Source organism: Lepidochelys kempii, chromosome 4 (genome assembly GCF_965140285.1).
Source record: "Lepidochelys kempii isolate rLepKem1 chromosome 4, rLepKem1.hap1, whole genome shotgun sequence".
Lineage (NCBI taxonomy): Eukaryota > Metazoa > Chordata > Testudines > Cheloniidae > Lepidochelys > Lepidochelys kempii.
In genome coordinates, this window is record NC_136383.1 from 123,682,576 (window position 1) to 123,703,929 (window position 21,354).

The 21,354-nt window shown below is 42.1% G+C and overlaps 1 protein-coding gene across 2 annotated transcripts in view; it reads right to left on the reverse strand.

Annotated features, from left to right (window-relative positions):
* Nucleotides 1-479: 479 nt before the first annotated feature.
* The window catches only part of LOC140910820 (NELL2-interacting cell ontogeny regulator 1), a 33,110-nt gene continuing 12,235 nt past the window's right edge, over nucleotides 480-21,354 (reverse strand). The window contains exons 2-6 of one of the 2 annotated variants that reach the window (XM_073342740.2): nucleotides 16,177-16,412; nucleotides 13,431-13,479; nucleotides 11,174-11,318; nucleotides 9,361-9,449; nucleotides 480-1,176 (exon numbers count right to left, since the gene is read on the reverse strand). In XM_073342740.2, coding sequence (XP_073198841.2) covers nucleotides 1,105-1,176; nucleotides 9,361-9,449; nucleotides 11,174-11,318; nucleotides 13,431-13,479; nucleotides 16,177-16,187 — 366 coding nt within the window. In that variant the 5' untranslated portion in view covers nucleotides 16,188-16,412 and the 3' untranslated portion in view covers nucleotides 480-1,104. The remainder of the gene's footprint in view (nucleotides 1,177-9,360; nucleotides 9,450-11,173; nucleotides 11,319-13,430; nucleotides 13,480-16,176; nucleotides 16,413-21,354) is intronic. The other variant, XM_073342738.2, reaches the window with a different exon arrangement.

Here is a 21,354-nt window from a genome sequence, read left to right on the forward strand (position 1 = left end):
TAGCTCGAAGGCTTGTCTCTCTCTCACCAACAGAAGTTGGTCCAATAAAAGATATTACCTCACCCTCCTTGTCTCTCTACAGCTTGTCTCTCTAAACATAACTCAGTAATTTCTAATGCTTTCACTTCTTTCCCTTTTCATACTTACAATATATACACAGGTTTGCAGAGGGCAAAGAAAACAGGGCTCCCGTAGTGCATGAGCACTGACCCTGTGGAGAACTTAGAAGACATTTTTGATGTGTACAAAAGTTGACTTGTTCAATAGTGTGTTGCTTTGTGACACCACTAACTAGCTCAGTGACATCTGAGTGCCATGTACATTCCTATGGTGGACGTACTTTCTCTAAGAAAAGCTACACTGCACAGTGATAGTGAATGAAAATTTGATTCCTCCTTCCCCTAGTCACACTGAACTTTTAGGTTAGCCTATTGTCAAGATCTCATTCAAACAGAAACAAGGTACCTTTGGGTGTGGGATTACCTGTTTTTCTAGTAGTTTTATTGTCCTTTTCCCTTTGTACACAACATGCATTTAGATTGGTAAAACAATAGCTATTTCTACATGTGCTGGCATACAGTGGGAGCGCTAAGTGGGTAGTGACAGTGTATGATTTAATTCAAGGATACCTACATTTTCTCCAACCAAGTCGACAGCTTCCCAGGAGACAAGGAGTCCTGTTTAGGGCCAAATTCAGTCCAGATATAAGCTGGTGTAGTAACACCATTGAAATCCACAGTTACAAATTGGCTGAATTTGGTCCAAATTTGCATTATAAATAAACAGAATGGATTGCAGCTACCATTACCTTTAATATGGCGATACAGCCTGCAGAGACTACAGATTCCAGCATGCAACGCTCTGTCTTGATATGATCAATCAGTCAAGCCACAATAGTAGCACCTTCCTACTGGAGAAAACAAGCATAAGACAGACAACCACACTCCACCCCACCATCTCATAAAGAAACTCCCCACCTGCTTGCCTCACTACACTGGGGCTTACATGCTTGCAATATGTACTCCACACAGCTGTCCATATTACATCCAGCAGCATTTTTAAAACCAGCTGAACAGGTGACACTCTTTGGCTCTTCTCCAGTGTTCAGTTCAGCGTGTCGGCAGTTACACAGTCACACAGAGTTCTCTTTTCCACTTGAAGAAGCAGTGTTTCTGTCTGCAAGGAAGGGGGAAAGAAAAAAGCAACATCAAAAAATGAGCGTCAGAATTCTACAACTAATTAGCTCCTAAAGAAAAGTCTGTTTTATTTATGTCACAAGAGATACCAGTTTGGTTCTACATGATGAGGCTTAAGAATAATAACCAGACATATTGTTTAGTTATAGATGGTAGTTAAGCCTTTGGCTATTAAATTAGCATAATAGTATGGCAACACTTCCTGTGATGATCTGAAAAAATATAGGAACCTGGTACACTCTAGGTTTTATTTATTTACTTTCACATTAAAAACTCTAATGTATACGAGAGGTGTTAAAAAATTATTGTGAATTTTAAAATAATTTGTGTTTATAATGACCCCATTTAATGTAGTGCCCTGAGTGTCATAGCAGGTTGAGGGGAAGTGTGTGGGGACAAGACAGTGTTTTTGTATAAATATTTAACGGAGGTGGTGGATTTGGGGATGATGAAATATTTTATTTATCCAAGATGCAGCATATGGGAGGACTTTAAAATCAGAATTTTGTGTTTATTTCAGAGGGGGAACAGACAATGAAAAGAATCGGGAGTAGAGCTGGGCAAATAACTGCATTTTCAGTGACCATTTCTGATGACCAGTCCAGGCTCTGGAGAGGCAAATGCTCTAGTGCAGAGTTTCTCAAACTGGGGTCCACGGACCCCTGAGGGTCCGTGAGGGTACTCCAGGGGGTCCGCGGGTCCAGCCGATCAACTCCTCCCCCTCCCACCCTCAACTCCTGCATGCCGGGGACCAGCTGTTCTCCAGCATGCAGGAAGCGCTAGGAGGGAAGGGGAGGGGGTAGAAAGAGGCGGGGAAGAGGAGGGGCAGGGGTGGAGCAAGGGTGGGAAGAGATGGGGCAGAGTGGGGCCTTGGGGGAAGGGGTGGAGTGGCGGCAGGACCTGGGTCTATGGCAAAATTTTAAATCAAAATGGGGGTCCTCGGGTTACTAAAGTTTGAGAACCACTACTCTAGTGGGCACAGATTTTTCTGCCCATTCCTCCCAAGTGTCCTTCTGCTCTGTCCCCTCCAACCTGTCCCCATCCCAGTCTAGTCTCTTTCCCCACCCTTGGCTCTTTCTTCCAATCCCAGTCTCCACTCCTCAGGCTTCTCATCCCAGTCCTGTCTCCTTGCCTAGTAAGTCCTAAACTCCCAATCCCAGAATCCCCCACTCCCAATCTCTCCTCCTCCCCACATCCAGTCCCTCTCTCCTTGCACAGCCAGTCCCAGTTTTCCTCTCCCCACCCCCCAACTCCTTGACTCCAGTCTCCTTGTACAACCATTCTCAGTTCTCCCCTCCTGGCTCCTCCTCCTATCTGTCTCTCCCGTCCTTTCACCCTGGTTCCCACTTCCAGTCTACTCGCCCAGCCAGTGACAGCCTCTCCAAAGCCCCAGCTTCCTCTCCCAGTCTCCTAGCCTTCTCCCTGTCCCAGTCCTCCTCTCCCCTGCATCTAGTTCCCAGTCCCAGCTTCCCCATTCACCTAGTCCCAGCATCACAGGCATTGCCGTAAAGGGAGGAGCATGCTCAGCAAGGATAGAATCTTTGGAGATTTTAGCTGTTAAAATCAAAGGAGTCTCTGCTGAGCATGTGTGGATTGTGATTTTCAAAGGCTTCTAACATGGCCAAATTTGGGAGAATTTTCTTTGACTTCAGTGAATTGCCCATGTTACACAGGGAGTCAGTGGGAGAGCTAGGATTAGAACCAAAGTGTCCAGAGCACCCACCCTCTTCTCTAACCAATAAACATTTTCTCCTATATTAATCTTTTGCCAGTTGTTAAACCATTAAAATACAATTGTATTGTCTCTAATTCAGGGAATCACTAATATTGAGCCCTTCAGTTACTCTGAGTGGGAAAGTCTAATCAGACTTTTGCTAATCACTTAAAACCACTCAATCATCTACCTTTTAAATATCACCTTCACCTTACTCATGAAGGCTTGACTACGATAACCCAACAGCTTGCCAATGGTTTCTGAGCTAAGTCTCAAGGCTGCTTACAACATTTATATTTCTAGTGAAAATTTACAAACTCAGCCATGGCTAATGTTTTATTTTTATTTGCATGAGCACATCTAATTTGATATGCTTTGCATATGCTAATTTACCATGAATAGTTTAGAAATTAATAAAGAACAAATAGAGGTTTTGGTAGCTGTTAGTTGAGCATAATCATAAAACTGTTTACACACAAAATTAAATATCCCTAAAATTACACCTAAAAATTAAAGATGGGTTCCAACTGCTAAGTTAAGACCTGGATTTTGAGTCCATCAAAATGTATGGCTATACAGAGCGGAGGTTTTGTTTAGGCCCATTGTAGAGAGAAGAACACACTAAAAACTTTGGATCTGGATCCAGGTTCAGATTCTGAACCCAGCCAAATGTTCACGGTTGTTTAGAACCTGGTTTTTGATTCATTTATCCTAAATATTCATGGTCTCAGAACTCTTAACCTTTTAGAATAATGATAACACATCCAACATCTGATGGCTAAATTTAAAAAACACCCATTCGAATTTTGAACACGTGAATATCTGTTTTGCCAATATTTACATAGATAAATAGCCATCAATGCCAAGTTCATTTCAAAGCATCGATCAAGTTCAGCTAGTAATAAAAGAGTATATGGTCCATTCTCATAGTATTTTCTCCTGGGGAGAACTTTAGATTGGGGGTGGTGGTGGTTAAAAAGCAGCTAAAGGAGATGAGAGCTCAACTCCTTTCAATAGGAGCTGGGCATCTAGTTCCCCGAGGAGCTTTTAAAAGTCTCACCCTACAACAGAAAGTTATGAGAAGAGCTAATCGGGAATTCTTAAATGAAATGGGATTTCATCAGAAAATGTCATAAGAACATAAAAATGGCCATACTCGTTCAGACCAATGCTCCATCTAGCCCAGTATCCTGTCTTCTGACGCTGGCCAGTGCCAGATGCTTCAGAGGCAATGAACAGAACATGGAGTGATCCATTCCTTCTCGTCCAGTCCCAACTTCTGGCAGTCAGAGGGTTAGGGACACCCAGAGCAAGGGTTGCATCCCTGACCATCTTGGCTAGTAGGAATTGATGGACCTATCCTCCCTGAACTTACATAATTTGTTTTTGAACCCAGTTATACTTCTGGCCTTCTCAACATCCCTGGCAACAAGTTCCACAGGTTGACTTTGCATTGTGTGAAGAAGTTCTTCCTTGTGTTTATTTAAAACCTGCTGCCTATTAATTTCATTTGGTGACCCCTAGTTCTTGTGTTAGGTGATGGGGTAAATAACACTTCCCTATTCACTTTCTCCACACCGCTCATGATTTTATAGACCTCTTATCATATCCCCTCTTAGTCCTCTCTTTTCTCAGATGAACAGGCCCAGTCTTTTTAATCTCTCCTCACATGGAAGCTGTTCCATATCTCCAATAATTTTTGTTGCCCTTCTCTGCACCTTTTCAAATTCTAATTTTTGAGATGGAGTAACCAGAACTGTATGCAATATTCAAGGTGCAGGTGTACCATCGCTTTATATAGTGGCATTACGATATTTTCTCTTATTGTCCCTTTCCTAATGGTTCCTAACGTGACTGCTGCTGCACATTGAGCAGATATTTTCAAAGGACTATCCACAATGACTCCAACATCTCTTTCTTGAGTAGTAACAGCTAATTTAGATCCCATCATTGTGTATGTATAATCCGGATTATTTTTTCCAATGTGCCTTACATTGCACTTAACAACATTGAATTTCATATGCTATTTTGTTCCCCAGTCACCCAGTTTAATGAGATCCCTTTGTAACTCTTCCCAGTCAGCTTTCGACTTAACTATCTTGATAATTTTGTATCTCCAAATTTTGCCACCTCACCCTTCATCCCCTTTTTCCAGATCATCTATGAATACAGGGTATTTTGAACAGCACAGGTCCCACTACTGATCGTTTGGGGACTCCACTATTTATCTTTCTCCATTGTGAAAACCTACTCTTTTTATCCTATCCTTTAAGCAGTAACTGATCCATGAGAGGACCTTTCCTCTTACCCGATGATTGCTCACTTTGTTTGTGGGCCTTTGGTGTGAGACCTTGTCGAAGGCTTTCTGAAAGTCCAAGTACACTGTATTCACCTGATCACCCTTGTCCACAAGCTTGTTGACCCCCTCAAAGAATTCTAATAGATTGTTGAGGCATGATTTCCCTATACAAGAGCCAAAGTGACTCTTCCCCCAACATATTGTTTGCATCTATGTGTCTGATAAAGCTCTAGAAGTGATCCTGGCAATTACAGCCCAAAAAGCCTAACTGCAGTACCAGGCAAATTGATGGTAACTATAGTAAAGAGCAGATTTTTTTTTTAAAATCAGCATTACATGAGCAATGTTGATTTGCTAAAAACCAAAACTTTTTGCAGAAATATACCAGTTTTGACAGCAATGGTTTCCCAGATGGGATTTCTAGTCAAACCCAAAGAGCTTGCTCCCAGAATAACCAGTAACCTGACTCAAACCAGGGATTTGGACCCGGGTCTCCCATATGCCAAGTGAGTGCCCTAACCACCAAGCTATTGTCTATTCTACATGCATTGTCTCTGGTCTTCGTGAAAAGTTTCAAAATGTCTTGGTTTTGTCCGAATGTGAAACAGGAATTTTTTTTTTGATATCTCAGAAAGGTTCACAGGATAAGAAAACCTTTTCCCACCCACATCTAGTTATGAATTAGAGACGGAAAAGAGCCATAGGATCATCACATCGATCTCATCTACAAACTGAGTCTATTGTCTCAAGGTAGAGGATGTCTCTAATGAATATACCTGTGACCCTGGGAGCCCTTCAATGCCAACTAGCAGAGGGCCCACCATATTGTAACTCACACTGGGTCTCACACCCTCATTACCCCCAACACACTGTTGTCATAGTATGTATCTAAAAAGGTATCGTATGTAAACTGCTCACACCATGGTCCTGAAAATCATTGTGTCATCTATGTACAGGTTGTATGTATGTGCTGCAAACATGTTCTTAAAATGTATTTGGAAGGCAGTGCTTAAACCCAGCCTGCGCTAGAGAAAGAAATGTGTCTGACCTGCTTGATTACTGGCAGAGGACAATGAATGTATATTTACATATGTAGTAAATGAAGTTATCAAGCTAACACGCTGCAGCTTAATGAGCACACTGACAGATAGAGCCTGCACTCCAGGAATCCTTCCTGACTCTTAGAGCAGAGACAATGGACTTTAGGCAATAGAAGGGGAACAAAAAGGCAATTTGGTTATCCATCCCTTAGGGAGCAAAAGGAACAGCACCCTTTGATTCTGTGAACGTTGGGTTCCCTGACTTGGAGGGCTGATTAACTTGTGAATATGAAAACTGCTTAGGCAAAGACTATAATTTGCTAATCTTAAATTTTAGTCTCTAGAAAGACTGTTTAATTTTGTTTTCTTTGTAACCACCGCTGTCTTCTTTTCTCTTGCTAAATCTCTGTTCTTTGTTAACAAATTTATTCTTGTTTTATTACAAAACCATCTCAGTGCTGCGTATTAAAGTGAAGTGTGAGTCTTCAGCTCACCTAACAGGCTGATGTGTCTGGTTTTTTGGAGGCAGCGAACCTAGAAATTTCTGCAAGTGTCCAGCAAGAGGGACTAGACACCGCAGGGAGACATCTCCGTGGAACTTGGGAACTGGGGTTCCCTGATCATTACCTGCAAAGCAAGGTTTAGACAGGCAGAGTTTTGAAGAGTTTGCTGGCAAGGCAGACAGGCTGGTGTGTCAGGGAGCTGGCACACAGCATAGCAGCAGGAAAGCTCTCACTCTTGCTAAGGCGGAGGGGTAGCACAGTGGCTCACAGTTCTGGGTGTCCTGAGCAGGACGTCACAATACCAACAAAGGTATCAATGGTTTATGGGATGGTATGGCAGCAATAGGAAGTAGATTAAGACAACTAATCGCATTATAAATAATCTGCCAAATATACATAACACACTAAAACAACTGGACATATCGATATGTAAACTATCACACTGAAACTTCTAGTAAGCACTAACTCGAGCTAGAGTGAACTAGTGAGCAGAGAGTTGAAAAGCTCCATAACTCATTAGCAATCTCCTGAGCCATTTAGTCCTCAACGACTATGAAATGCTTTAATGTTTTTTGAGAACATATAAAGAGAATTCCCAGTGGACGTTCCTAGTCCAAACATATTCAAGGATTCAGTCATTTGGATTTAAACAGACTCCCAAATTAAGATGGAGAAAGACAGAGGGTCTGGTTTTGTAAAAATATATCTCACAAAGTGATGTTCTCAAACTCAGCTATCATACCTACAATTGGGAAATACATGTCCTTGGCATTCATTTCAGCTGAAACCCTTCCCATCCCTCTTCATTTTCTCTCTGCCATTTGGGTAAAAATAGCTTCATGTAACTTTAATTTAAAAAACAAAAATAGGGGAAGGCTACATTCCCCCAACGTCAAGTGAATTTAGAGACCTGAGGGCTCAAGAATTCAGTTTTCTCTGCAGTCTCTCTCTCTCTCTTTTATTCAGCCTCACTTTTTCTTTGCCATAGTACCTGTGTCCATGACACTGTAGAACCCATAAGGGAAACTGCTAAGAATCTTTATTCACTATGGAGGTTTTTGAAGCAGTCCTGAGAAATCTCTGCAAAAAACCGGAGTTTGAAACCAGTTGGGCAGGTCAGATCTCCTTTTTATTCCTCTTTCAGAAATCTGAGTATCAGGGAATAATCAACTGATGCCGAGTGCTCTGCTTGCTGAAGAGGTTCAACTATACTTGTAACAGAAGGAAAGATGTACTGGTACATTTCAGCATGGCATGAATATGTAGTTTTGGCTTTAGTGATGCTCAGCAGATGTATTCATTAAGCAAATTTATTCATGGAGGAGTCTGACATACATTTGACTTGTATTTATTAAGCAGGTTTGTTTATAAGAATACATCTGCTGTGCACCAATTTGGCCCCACTGAAACACATATTTTTCCATAGTAAAATCTTCAGGGTATCTTCATCCCTGCAGCTGCCTTTTTATGTAAACATGATGGCTCAACTTTCAAAGGGTCCTCAGACCAATCTCTAAAAATGCCAATGTGCTTTTACGCTTCCAAACCTGTAAAATACATTTGCTTATATAAATCAGATGTCAGACAATATAATGCTCAAATTTTTAGAAGCTTCTTTTGAAAAATGTGCATGAATAGAAAACATAGAAAATGGAGAACTTACTAAGGGCTATGTACATTTTGATGTTGCATATGCAACAGTGGGGTATTTTATGTCTGCGAGACGATAAACCATGCACATTCGCTGGATTTAGGTAATTTAAATATCTTATATTTACATAGTATCTTTCATCCCAGAGTATTTAAATTGCACAACACAGCAATCATTTCACCTACCACTGAAAAGCAGCCACCTCTAGGGTGGAACATGGCAGATGTTTACCAGCAGATAGCAACACTGCACTACAGTTTAAGATAGGACTTGAAGAAGCTTCCAGGTTGTTTAAGGTGCAGCCCTAAGTGGAGTGTATTGCAATAGTGCAATATCAAGGTGGCAAAGATCACAGCAGCAAGGTTTGCATCTGAAAGAAACACTTTCAACATCCTAGCTAGGCAAAGACTAAAAAACCCTTCCTAGACACCACTACTGTTTAACGGCAGTTGGAGACAACAGTAGCCACAGATTGCAAGCCCCAGTGACAACAGGTAGACAAACACTCTCAATAAGAGGGGAAGGTACAATCCTTGGAATATTTTTTGATCATTTTTCCCCAGCCTACCAGCATCACTTCAGTCTTATCCAGAATGAGCTCCAGCCAACCAGCTCTCATCCATGACCCAACCCCAACCAGCTACTGGGCCAAGGGCTGGTAGCACTGACTGAGTTGGTGAGATAGAGCTAGGGACGGAGCGGGATGTCACCAAAATACTGAAAGCTGTGCAGGTCACAGCTCCTCACTAATCCTCTCAATGGGCTTATACGTTGAATAAGAGGGAGCTAGGGAACTCATGCTGTTATCCTGAGCAATGAACAGATATTGCCCAACATCATCCCTTAGAACAGTTACGTACAGTAGATTGATATTGCCAAAACAAAAATGTATCCATTTTACCCACTTCTAAGCAAAACAACTTTGTCATACAACAAAAAAGTCCAATGCCGCCTTACCCGTGTGTCTAGATTATACACAGTCTTCTTTAAATCCTGCAAGGCCCTCTGCATGAATTCAAATGCATGGCAGTCAACACAGGGGCGACCTAGGGAAGAGTTTTAGTAGAAAGACATTCCTAAATGGCATGAAATAGTAATCAAAGGGGATGACTATGACTTTTTACGGAATCAGGCCCTTCCAAGAGACAACAAGGAAGTCAGCAACAGGAATTATTATTATTATTATTATTTAGTATATACATAGAACCATAGGTGAGGATGTGAGGACCTGAGACTTTGAATTTGACCCATTATTCCATGGGGAGCCATTGTAGTGAGCAGTGTACCGAGGTGCTCCTAGTTGCTGGTGTCGCTGAGGAGGAGGGCTGCTGCCCTCTGGACTAATTGAAGCATTTTTAAGGTTTGTGTTCTCTGATCTAAGTAATCCAAGCTGCAGGTCACAAGGATGTGGATGACCATGAGGGGGCCATTTAGGGATCTGGTGCAAAAACTGGGGATTGGTCCTGCTTTGAGCAGGGGGTCGGACTACACGATCTCCTGAGGTCCCTTCCAACCCTGATATTCTATGAAACCAAGGCCAGATCTTCATCCAACTAGAAACTATACACTATAAACATTAGTAATTCAGAGTTAGATAAAGCAATGGTACTAATATGCTCTAAAATCAACTATTATTGGCATTCCATATGCTCTCACTTGCCTCTTAATTTCTATGCATCTTTGATTACTTCACTGGGCGATTTGCTCAAATGAGAAGTTCAGGACGTGGGGCCAGTCAGCGCTCTGAAGTTGAGAAGAAACAAGGAAAGAACTAGAGTGAAGCAGCAGTGACCTTCAGCCTGTTGTGCAAACACTGTGACTGATTTCCACACACTTTTGACAAACCAGAGCGGGATCCTACAACATGAAGTCTGCCTGCTAATAAGGAAAGATGAATTTTCAGAGTCCTTTAGAAGTCTGCCTGCCTGAGAAAAGAAACACTCCAAACTATTCAGCTACAGTTGAATAAAAGGAGAAATGTATAAAAATATATTTAAAGACCTAATCTCTGAATGTTCTAGTATATTTCTTAGTCTAATTTTGTTATTAACTATTATTATTATTTAGTATATACATAGAACCATAGGTGAGGATGGCACTTTCCAGACAAATAAAATGATAGGTCCTTGTTCCAAGTAATTTATAATGTAAATTAGACTCATCACAGCTCAACGGATGTCTATACACAAAGGGAGGAGAATGGGAGGATGGAGATTGTGATCATGAAAGATTATGAGATGTGCTTATTATTATTTCGGTATCCTGTACATTCATTTTTTTAATTTCAGAGAATTTTTACTATGTTCGGTTTGGGGGACAGTGCCCGGCACGAAGGCACGTGTGAGGGCATTGTTGGCGGAAAGAAGTGATCCTTCAGGATCCATATAAAGGTGGAGACTATAATTGCATGGAACACAGGACTGGAGAGGACGCTCCAAATGTAGGGGGTGGGGAACGGAGCGTCAAGGTGTGCCACACTAGCAGAGTACAGCATGAGAGCAGGGTAGGGGTAGGACTGAAGAAATGCAGGAAGATGCAGAGCAGTGAGGTGCCCTAGATGAGGGGATGGGGAGGACGAATGTGATCCAGAAGCTACTGGGGGACTGAGGGAGTATGTTACGAAGATTTTCATCTAGTGCAATGAATACACGAAGTATCCAGGACTGGTTGAATTAAGATGATCTTTAAAAACCTGTAAATGCTGCAGCATTAAATCTGAGTTATACTTATGTATCGTTATGAGATAACCTGTATACAGGGCAGTACATACTTTCAGCTGGGATTGTGGTTCCTGCTTCTTGGTTGGCTTTAATGGGCTCCATGGTGAGCAGCGCAACTACAAAAATCAAAGGAACCATGAAGACCACTCTTCTTAGGAGGTAAGGTGTCAGCATCCTGCTAATTGGTACTTCCTCCTTTATTAAGGGCAATAAACAAGTTAGTGAGAAACATTAAGTTCTGTAAAATAAACCCTTTGTGTCTGTAACATTCATGATAGTTACAAGACTGACAGTCCTGGAGATTAAATTCCTCTCTTTATCTACAGAACAGGTACAGCATGGACAGTGGCAGAGCCAAGTTCTTCACCCCACCCCACCCCACCCTTGTGCCTCAAACCTGGCCTAGAGGGACTTCTTGTAGGAATGAGATAGAAGTTCACTTGCCATGGCTCAGTCAGCCTCTGGCCTCTCTGCTGAGATTGCTAACTAGGGTGCCAGCTTTGTGATGCTGATACTTGTCCTATTCTACACAAACCCAAACCAGCAAGGGTTGGGTCATTGCTAACCCCTGGGAATTTGTGCAGCTCTGCTCCCAAGCTGACCTGCATTTGAACCTAGAGATGAAAAGTGCTCTCTCCCTCTCATTTTTAATGTACCATTTTTTCACATATACCTGAAAAAGTAAAATTAATTTTATAATTACTTTGCAACTAAACAAATCACATAAGCTGGTTTCACTCAGCTTCCTTCATGCAGGAGAGGAGGCTTTTCTTAAACCCCAACCCATAGAACCATAGGCAAAGTCTCTGGTCACAACTAAAACAAAATCAGCAGTTTCTTGACATGAATTATTCCCCCTTGTCTCTCCTCTGATCCCTGCTTGGTTTTCAAACCTCTACTTATTGTCATACATTTGTTCCTGTACATCAGAGATGGCCAAAGCATGGCCAGAAGTATTAGACAGCCTGACCCAAGGTTACCTCATCTGAATACAAAGGTGAAGCCTCTGAACACTATCAGCTCTTGTATGCAGGGTTTCATCTTGACCCAAGTAGATAAGTTGCTTAGGTCAAGATGGAGCATTGTATACTGGGACCAGTTGTTGTACATTCAAACACAGGCAAAGCGAAAAACTTACTCAGTTCTAAGCAGTAACAAAACTAAAATAAATTCCATATACAGAGAATGCAGATTCTCATTAGCAGAGCACAGGAAGGCAAGAGGATGAGTTGTCCGTTCTTTTTCTAATTTTTAAATATTAACACTGAGCAAAAATGTTGCATAAGAATGTTGAATCCTTGTGCTCTGAATGTGCTGCTGGAATACAGCATTATACAGTACAGTCTCCATTTCCCAGTCAGAAGAGGTGGTTTGCAACAGAAACATAAGGGAATAAACCTGCTGTTTAGACAACTGCAAGGCCACATTTACAAACCCTGCAACTGAGATGAATCTGCAAATTTTGCATGAACACCTGCTGCATATGCAAATTGGCAGCTGGGCCAGCAAAGGAGTACTGTTATGTGCAATCATCTGTGTTCCATGCACAAATCCCCAGTTGTACGTGTAAGTTTACAGTGGGCAGACTTGCACATAGTGCAGCCACAAACTCAGGGTTCCAGTTTCAGAAAAAAAAAAATGGGTCCCTTATGTAATTCTTTCAACACCAGAACTGAGAGACTGTGTGAATTTATTGATTCCCTTTGCCGGTCTTCATTATCTTCACTAACAAAGTAAAATTTAGTAAGAGCATTAACCGCACAAAAAAAGGGGGTGTTTTTTTTTAAATCAGTAGTGATCCAAGTGAAAAAGTCCAGTTAAATCCTAGTCCTTGCAACGAGATACAGCAAAATACAGAGAGTGTCCTCCTGAAACAGCAGATTAGGAGAGTGCCATTTACATCTAAAGTGCTTGTAGCTGCACAGGGGCATCATGAAGGGAGGCTAATTCCTATAAACTCATGCTGAAGCTTAAGCATCAGTGAGGCAAATGAAGCAGATGCTAAGCTAAACTTTTTCAGGGCACCTGAGACATGTTCAGTCCCAGCCCCAGCTCAGCTTTTTAATGAGCCCCCCTGTAAAAGAAACATTCCCATGGGGCATCAGTTATCTCACACCACACCGAAGTGACTGTTAGGTGTTTGAACAGAAACAGCTGTCTGTGCAGCATAATCACAACATGCTTTCAAGTGCTGTCTGCCTCTGCCTTTGCAGCCGACAGTCAATAAAAATCTGAGAGCATGGCCTGTTTGGAGTTTTATGAAACAAAAGTCACCCCATCCCTCAAATTATATATATATATTAGTACCTGATTTCTCTTGTGTTTGTGATGGTCTCTTTGGCATGGCCGCTGCAAACTGCCAACAGAACAAGAAAAAGCATCTCTGAGCATGTGCACTGCTTCTTTTTAACCTTCCCTGAAAGAGGTTATTACTATGGTGAAGGATCTTCCATAGCAACAGTGCAGTGCAGAGCAGTTCAGTACAGAGGCACAATTTAAAGAGGAACAGGCTATGTCTCAGTCTTAAGTGTGAAGTTTCTGTGTAAAGTTGTTAAGATTAGCTACACCTCCCCACTCAAGAGGGTTTGTCTGGCACGGCCAGTTAAAGGGTCTGTAATCACCCACCCAAGGCTGGTTCCCAGGAAGTTTCTCCAGATTTGCAATCCCAGCCACTGGATGGGAAGAGGCAGAAGAATTAGCAAGACTGAAGGCACTGAACGTTCCAGAGTAAGGACTTTATCCCTGCCTCCTTGCCCCAGAGCCAGCACCTTTGCTCCCCTCTCATATCCCTGGAGCCATACATGGGGATGCATTGCTTAATTTAGAACATTTACTTGCAGAATGTATCATGGTGATAGAAAGTTGTGGATTAAACACTTTTTTTAGATGTAAAATTAAGTTTCCTGGATTTCATCTTTGCCCTTTGTGCACATTTGCCCCATCATGAGACATCCACATGATGCGGCATGTTTGGCAGTCCCTGTTTCAAAAGGATGGGCATAGCAGAAGTGAGGGTCAGGACTGAGATGCACTAGCAGAGCTATGAAGGGAACATTTGCTGGCTATCAAACTTAAATATAAATTTGTAATTGTTGCTATCTACCCAAGCCAAACAAAAGAAGAAGAAGATTCCCAAGCCCCTAGCACCACCACTCCACAAAAAAAATCATCTTGCAGAGTTTTGACCCTGCAAAAGGGAGAAGAGCTAGAGATCCCATGAAGCCTACTAGGAACTATACTATTGATTTTATGTGGAAGGCACTCAGCTACTACGGACAGCAGTATGAAACCCTAAAATAGATAGAGTTTACAGTCTTAGACAAGCAACAAGCCAAATGAGGAAGCTGAGGAACAAAACATACAATAAACTTTTTTCTGTAATCCTCATCTATCCCAATTGGCTGATAAGCCACTGTTAGTGCAGTAAATTCAATTCATGTGAGCTTCATGGTAAATCTGGGTCTTGCAGAGGGATTTGAAGGAGAGGGGGGTGCCTTTACATCTTGCAGAGGGTATTCTATCAGTAAGGGGTAGTATGAGGAAAGCACAGGAGTGGTTGTGAGAGAAATAGCCAAAAGGGCAGGCTGGGGCTGACATAACTGCAGGGCAGAGATGGCAGGAGACAAGACCAGATGAGCAAGGAGGGGTAGAGAAGTGAAGAGCATGTTGAGTTTGGGATACAGACCAAAGAATCATCCCCGTAACCTTTATCCCAAAGCCTTCAGGCCAGCCCTGGGCATAGTAATATATTTCTAGTGGATGGGGTCTTTAGAGGTTAGACAGCAAAATATTGTTTTCCGGGCCAACACAAAAGCTATGGAGTCTGGTATGCAGTTCTCAGAGAGACAATAATCATTCTGACTTTGATTATTAATACCTGACAAATAAGCTACAAAGCATTGCTGAAATGATACAGGCTACACCTTCATCATTCTAGAAAACATTTTGTTATCAAGAACAGACTGCAGGAGATGCACTCCACCCCATTGTTGTACTGTGCATTGCCCCATTACTGTGATTTCTGCAGAATACTGTTTTTAGGCACTTAACCATTCAGTGAACCAAGAAAAATTCTCAGGCTTTGCACTGTTATCACTGGAACCCAGAATTGTCTGAAAGCCTTAAGCCCGGCAGTCTGATGGGTGAGTCTGCACACCAAAACATCAGAATGATCCCTCGGAAATTTGGAGTTGCCTGAGCTGGAGTTGCAGATACTTACAGCAGTTTAATAGCTTGAGACAGGATTTATGTTTCAAAATAATAGCAGGTCATTTAGAGGACAGACAGATTTTCAAAGTGAAAAGCCAGAACACTTGTCCCAGTGAAAGAGAATTTACAGACACTTTTTAGAGGGGGTTGAGATGTGCACAGGAGGGTTTGTCAGCTGTGTTATGACCAGGACATGGGCAGTCAGACCTAGTGGCTGGAGCAGGAGTCAGGCACTGGGAGAACAGAGTCCAAGACAGGCCAGAGGGTGAACCAAGAGTCAGGTGCTTGGAGGCAGGCAGGAGGTCAGAGTTGGGCACCAGGTTACAGACAGCAATCAAAGAGTGATGTCAAGGACAAACCAGGGTCGATCGCAAGCAAGGATCTGGAGCAAAAATGGGCAGGTAGTCTGAGTTGTTGCTCAGACAGCTTCCCAACCTGGCTTAAGTACTGTTATTGGCCAATCAGGGGCTGTGAGAGGGTGTCACTCAAGTCCTGCTGGGCGGTACTTCCTGCCAAGCCCAGCCTCACAGGGTCCTCCCATGAGAACTCAGCCTAAGCCTTCTATGGTGAGGGGGAGGCATCAGCAGCCCAAAACCCTCCAGGTTCCAGCTCTGCAGGTTTTAGCAAAATAAGAGAGATAGGAAAAGAAAAGGGTACCTCTTCTGTACTTTTGTCTATTTTTGTTTTACCTCTGCTCCTTGCCTCTTGTCTTCCAAGTCCTCTCTCTCCCTCTGCCACACTTTTTCCATTCTCTCTCACATTCACTCTCACTCCTTTGTCTCCCACCTTGATCCCTTTCGTTCCCCATTCTGGCCCTGACACCCGACCAAAATCTGGGACTCACCTGCAGTGCATGCGTGCATGCGGTGGCAATGCATGCAGCGGTAGGCTGTCATTCAGAGGTGTCAAGATTCTCAGCCTCCTCAGAGACTTGACTTCTTGTGGGGCAGGGGAGAATCATGGGGGGTGCATAGTGGGAACATTACTATCTGGCAGATCTAGATGTGCTCACTCAGCCAGCTCAGGTGCTTGGCAACTCCTTCATGCCTCCATTCTGCAGGGGTTTGTAATACACTGCTTCTGTAAAACAGACAGGACATGGAAAGGGACTCAGAAAAAAAGGGACTGTTTAGAAAAGCTGGACGAGCACAAGTCCATGGGGCCGGATGTGCTGCATCTGAGAGAGCTAAAGGAGTTGGCGGATGTGATTGCAGAGCCATTGGCCATTATCTTTGAAAACTCATGGCAATTGGGGGAGGTCCTGGATGACTGGAAAAAGGCTAATGTAGTGCCCATCTTTAAAAAAGGGAAGGAGGAGGATCTGAGGAACTACAGGCCAGTCAGCCTTACCTCAGTCTCTGGAAAAATCATGGCGCAGGTCCTCAAGGAATCAATTCTGAAGCACTTAGAGGAGAGGAAAGTGATCAGGAACAGTCAGCATGGATTCACCAAGGGCAAGTCATGCCTGACTAATCTAATTGCCTTCTATGACGAGATAACTGGCTCTGTGGATGAGGGGAAAGCAGTAGATGTGTTATTCCTTGACTTTAGCAAAGCTTTTGACACAGTCTCCCACATTCTTGCCAGCAAGTTAAAGAAGTATGGGCTGGAAGAATGGACTATAAGGTGGATAGAAAGTTGGCTAGATCTTGCTCAACGGATAGAGATCAATGGCTCCATGTCTATAAAGTGGAGTGCCCCAAGGGTCGGTCCTGGGGCCGGTTTTGTTCAATATCTTCATTAATGATCTAGAGGATGGCACCCTCAGCAAGTTTGCAGAGGACACTAAACTGGGAGGAGAGGTAGATATGCTGGGGGTAGGGATAGAATACAGAGGGACCTAGACAAATTAGAGGATTGGGCCAAAAGATATCTGATGAGATTCAACAAGGACAAGTGCAGAGTCCTGCACTTAGGACGGAAGAATCCCATGCACCGCTACAGACTAGGGACCGAATGGCTCGGCAGCAGTTCTGCAGAGAAGGACCTAGCGGTTACAGTGGATAAGAAGCTGGATTGGAGTCAGTGTGCCCTTGTTGCCAAGAAGGCCAATGGCATTTTGGGCTGTATAAGTAGCGGCATTGCCAGCAGATTGAGGGACGTGATCATACTCCTCTATTTGACATTGTTGAGGCCTCATCTGGAGTACTGTGTCCAGTTTTGGGCCCCACACTACAAGAAGGATGTGGAAAAATTGGAAAGCGTCCAGCAGAGGGCAACAAAAATGATTAGGGGACTGGAACACATAACTTATTAGGAGAGGCTGAGGGAACTGGGATTGTTTAGTCTGCAGAAGAGAAGAATGAGGGGGGATTTGATAGCTGCTTTCAACTACCTGAAAGGGGGTTCCAAAGAGGATGGATCTAGACTGTTCAGTGGTAGCAGATGGCAGAACAAGGAGTAATGGTCTCAAGTTGCAGTGAGGGAGGTTTAGGTTCAATATTAGGAAAAACTTTTTCACTAGGTGAAAGCACTGGAATGCGTTACCTAGGGAGGTGGTAGAATCTCCTTCCTTTGAAGTTTTTAAGGTCAGGCTTGACAAAGCCCTGGCTGGGATGATTTAATTGGGGATTGGTCCTGCTTTGAGCAGGGGGTTGGACTAGATGACCTCCTGAGGTCCCTTCCAACCCTGATATTCTATGACATCCCTGATTTTCAAAGCCACATGATTACCCTGAGGACTTCACTATTGCTGTCCATTTTACATGGAAGGCACTCAGACATGACAGTGATGGGAGGCAGAAAAACAAACACTGAGATAGGTAGACAGACATTTATATAAATTGGGATTGTAGCCCTTTATTTTATTTTAAATAAATTTAGTAACGTTGTATTACAACACCGTGAGTTCGGCACTGGTGGCTACAGTTTCAAGCTCAACCAAGTGAGTCTCCTCTGCTACTTGCTTCCGATTTAGAGTCTCTAGGAACACATAAAGACCAAGGATCGTGACCACACATACATTTCACAAGTACAAGGTCTGATCTGTTTTACAAGTTTTATTAAAGTCACAGTTAAAGTTATTACCCAAGTATATAGAAAATCTATAAAGACCTATGCACAAGTTACTCATATACTTGCAATATTCTTAAGGTCTGATGGCTGCATTGCCAATTGATCTTCAGTAGAGCAATGGTTCCTGCTGGAGTTTCCCATACGGAGCTCAGTTTTCCTCATCTGGGCACCCTCTTTTTATTATGCGATTCTGACTATACCTCATTAGCATTTACACATATAGTGCACCCTGCAGTTAGTCACATTTTTCTAACACGTGCCCTATCTGGTATCTTGTAAGCAAAAAATTCTCTTACAGTTAATTTTTCGCAATATCACCCATTGGTGCATCTTTTCCAGTAATCTTGTGGCATAAGGTCATTCTTTGATCACTTACTTGTGTCAAGCATTTCTTAAGCCTATGGCCTAGTATGACTATAAGCTAAAATCTTAGAGGCCTTAGCCAGTAGGCCTTGTGTTTTAGCCATATGTATTAGATATCTAAGTAATTATCTCTTCTAACTCTTGATCAATCCTATACTTCTATAATCTGACAATTTAAATCTATTTAGCATGCAATGATGATATATGAAATAGCATAGAAGTTAGTTATATTACACAACAAATGAATAATAAACTACAATCATTGGCTACAGGATTGCGTTGTTAACTCACATAAACACACAACGTGGGAGGATGGGAGTGATCATGATGAGTAAAAAGAGGTTAAAATTTACTTTTTGCAGGGAGTGTGAGACGAGAGTACCTTTTATTTTTAAGGGTATCTGGAGGCAGGAGAGCTGGTTGCAAAATATTTTGCAGGCTGGCAAAAAAACAAAAAATGCCTATGGCTCGCCTTGACCAAGGCCCTTGTTCATCCTCGGGATGCCCTAAGAAAGGCATCTGTGCCCTAGAGAAAAAATTTTCTCCAACTTTTCCATACTAAAGACCTGCCTTTTCCACCCCAGGAATACCCATCCAGGATGGGTAAGGTGATCACAACCAGTGCTAGGCAAATTTTTTCCCCTGAAAGTTTTTTCAGCAAAAAATTGAAGATTTGTTTATACTGAAACATTTTACAAATTTGTGCTGATGTTGCCAAATTATTTGTGTCAAAAAAAAAAAAAATTCAGAAAAAGGTAAAACTGTTTCAGTTTTACAGTTCAAAACAATTTTGTTTAGAAGTTCCCTTCAATTTTATTTTAAAAAACCCCAACAGCTTTAAAAATGGTCAAAACTGAAACAAAATATTTTGTTCACCCTGAAACAATTTTGTCTCTGACTTTTTGATTCACTAAAAATTCAGGGAAGTGTCAGTATTATGTTGATCCAAACAAATTTTTTTTCAGTATTTTGAAATTACTAGTGAAAAAAAAAATCTGTTACTCACACAGGTCTATTATTATTAATATAATTATTTATTTGTATTACCATACTACCTAGGAGCCCTAGACATGGGCCAGATAGACACCAAGTCCAGTTCACAACCTGCAAGTTGAAAAGCCATGCACTGAAGTAGAGTGCCATGCACTGGAGTAGCATACAAACACGTATGCTGGGATTCCACAGTACATTTCATTATTATTTTTAGGGCACACTTATATCCCCTCGATCATGCAAAGCTGTAGTCCTAATGGCCACTCACTGTCTCAAAGAAAACAAAAAAAGACATAGCTTTCTGTTTCTCAGATGTTTTTCTAATGCCAAGGAACTTGCTCTGTGCAGACATCTCTGGGTTTTCATCACCGCAGAACAATCTCATCTCAGAAGGGAGATTTCTTTTAACTAGCTTTCCAACTGCGTCTTGGAAACTGCATCAAGGTAAAGAGGAAAGGGGTTGTGAGGGGAGGGGGTTTAAAAGCTCTTATTTTTCAAAGCACATATTCTTGCTATGTCTGTGCTAATGGAACACTTGTGATATGCTAAATGTTGCTGTCACAATACTGCCACCTTTGAAGAGTTACAGTACAATCCAATACTGCTCTGAATCATGGAGGGGAAAATGTGTTCACACTTAGGGCATGTGGTTTTCATATTGTCGGGTTTTTTTAAATGTGCAAGTTGAAGTGAGAATTTTTCAAGATTCAAAATAAGAAAAGAAAAAAGTCCCAATAGATTTATGGCAGCTTTACAACATGGTTCAGGCAAACAAAGGTTTTTAAGTAACAATAACAACAAAAATATCTTTTTGACACAAACAAGACCACGGCTGCATTCAGTATCTGAAAAACACACACCAAACATGACAGATAAATTAGCTTGTGCTACTGCTTACTCTGCAGTTAAAGTTGAATTCCAACCTCCATTATAACCCCCCACTTAACCTCTTCAATTGCTCATGGCTCTTGCAAACAAATGCATTTGAGTCTGTAATTTTCCATACTTAAGTCTTCTCACAGAAGTGACTCAGGGGGAATGGGGAGAAGGGGAGATACTTTGAAGAGAATTGATGCAGTTTGTATAAAAACTAAACAAATGCACTATGCCTTACTTATTCCAGGCAAAAATATTGACCCTGCATCATTCAAAGTTGGCTCAAACTTTTTTGTATTTAAAGTTGGATTGTTTTGTAGCTATGGTGCAAGCCACATCTGAATAAAATCTGTTCAGTACTTTAAAAAAAATTGATGAGCATATAAATGTTTTTTTCACATGCACAGTAGAATTTTTGGCTTGGGGTTTTTGCTGATTGTTTTGTTTGTTTTTTAAGAGTGGCTTAGACAATGCAAGCCACTCATTGACTAATTGGGACTTTGGCTGTTTTGAAAGCTTTACTACTGTCTTTTTCTAAATATTCAAAACTTAGGCTGAGTCTACACTGGAATCTGAAGGCCAAAACTTTTGTCATTCAGGGGTGTGAAAAAAAAACCCCACACACACACACAGACACCCCCGAACGACAAAAGTTTTGCTAACGAAAAGCACTGGTGAACAGCGCTTTGTTGGCAGGAGAGCTGTCTCCTGCCAACAAACAGTGGCTACACTGCGCACCTTTTAGCGGGACAGCTGTAGTGGCTAAAAGGTGTGT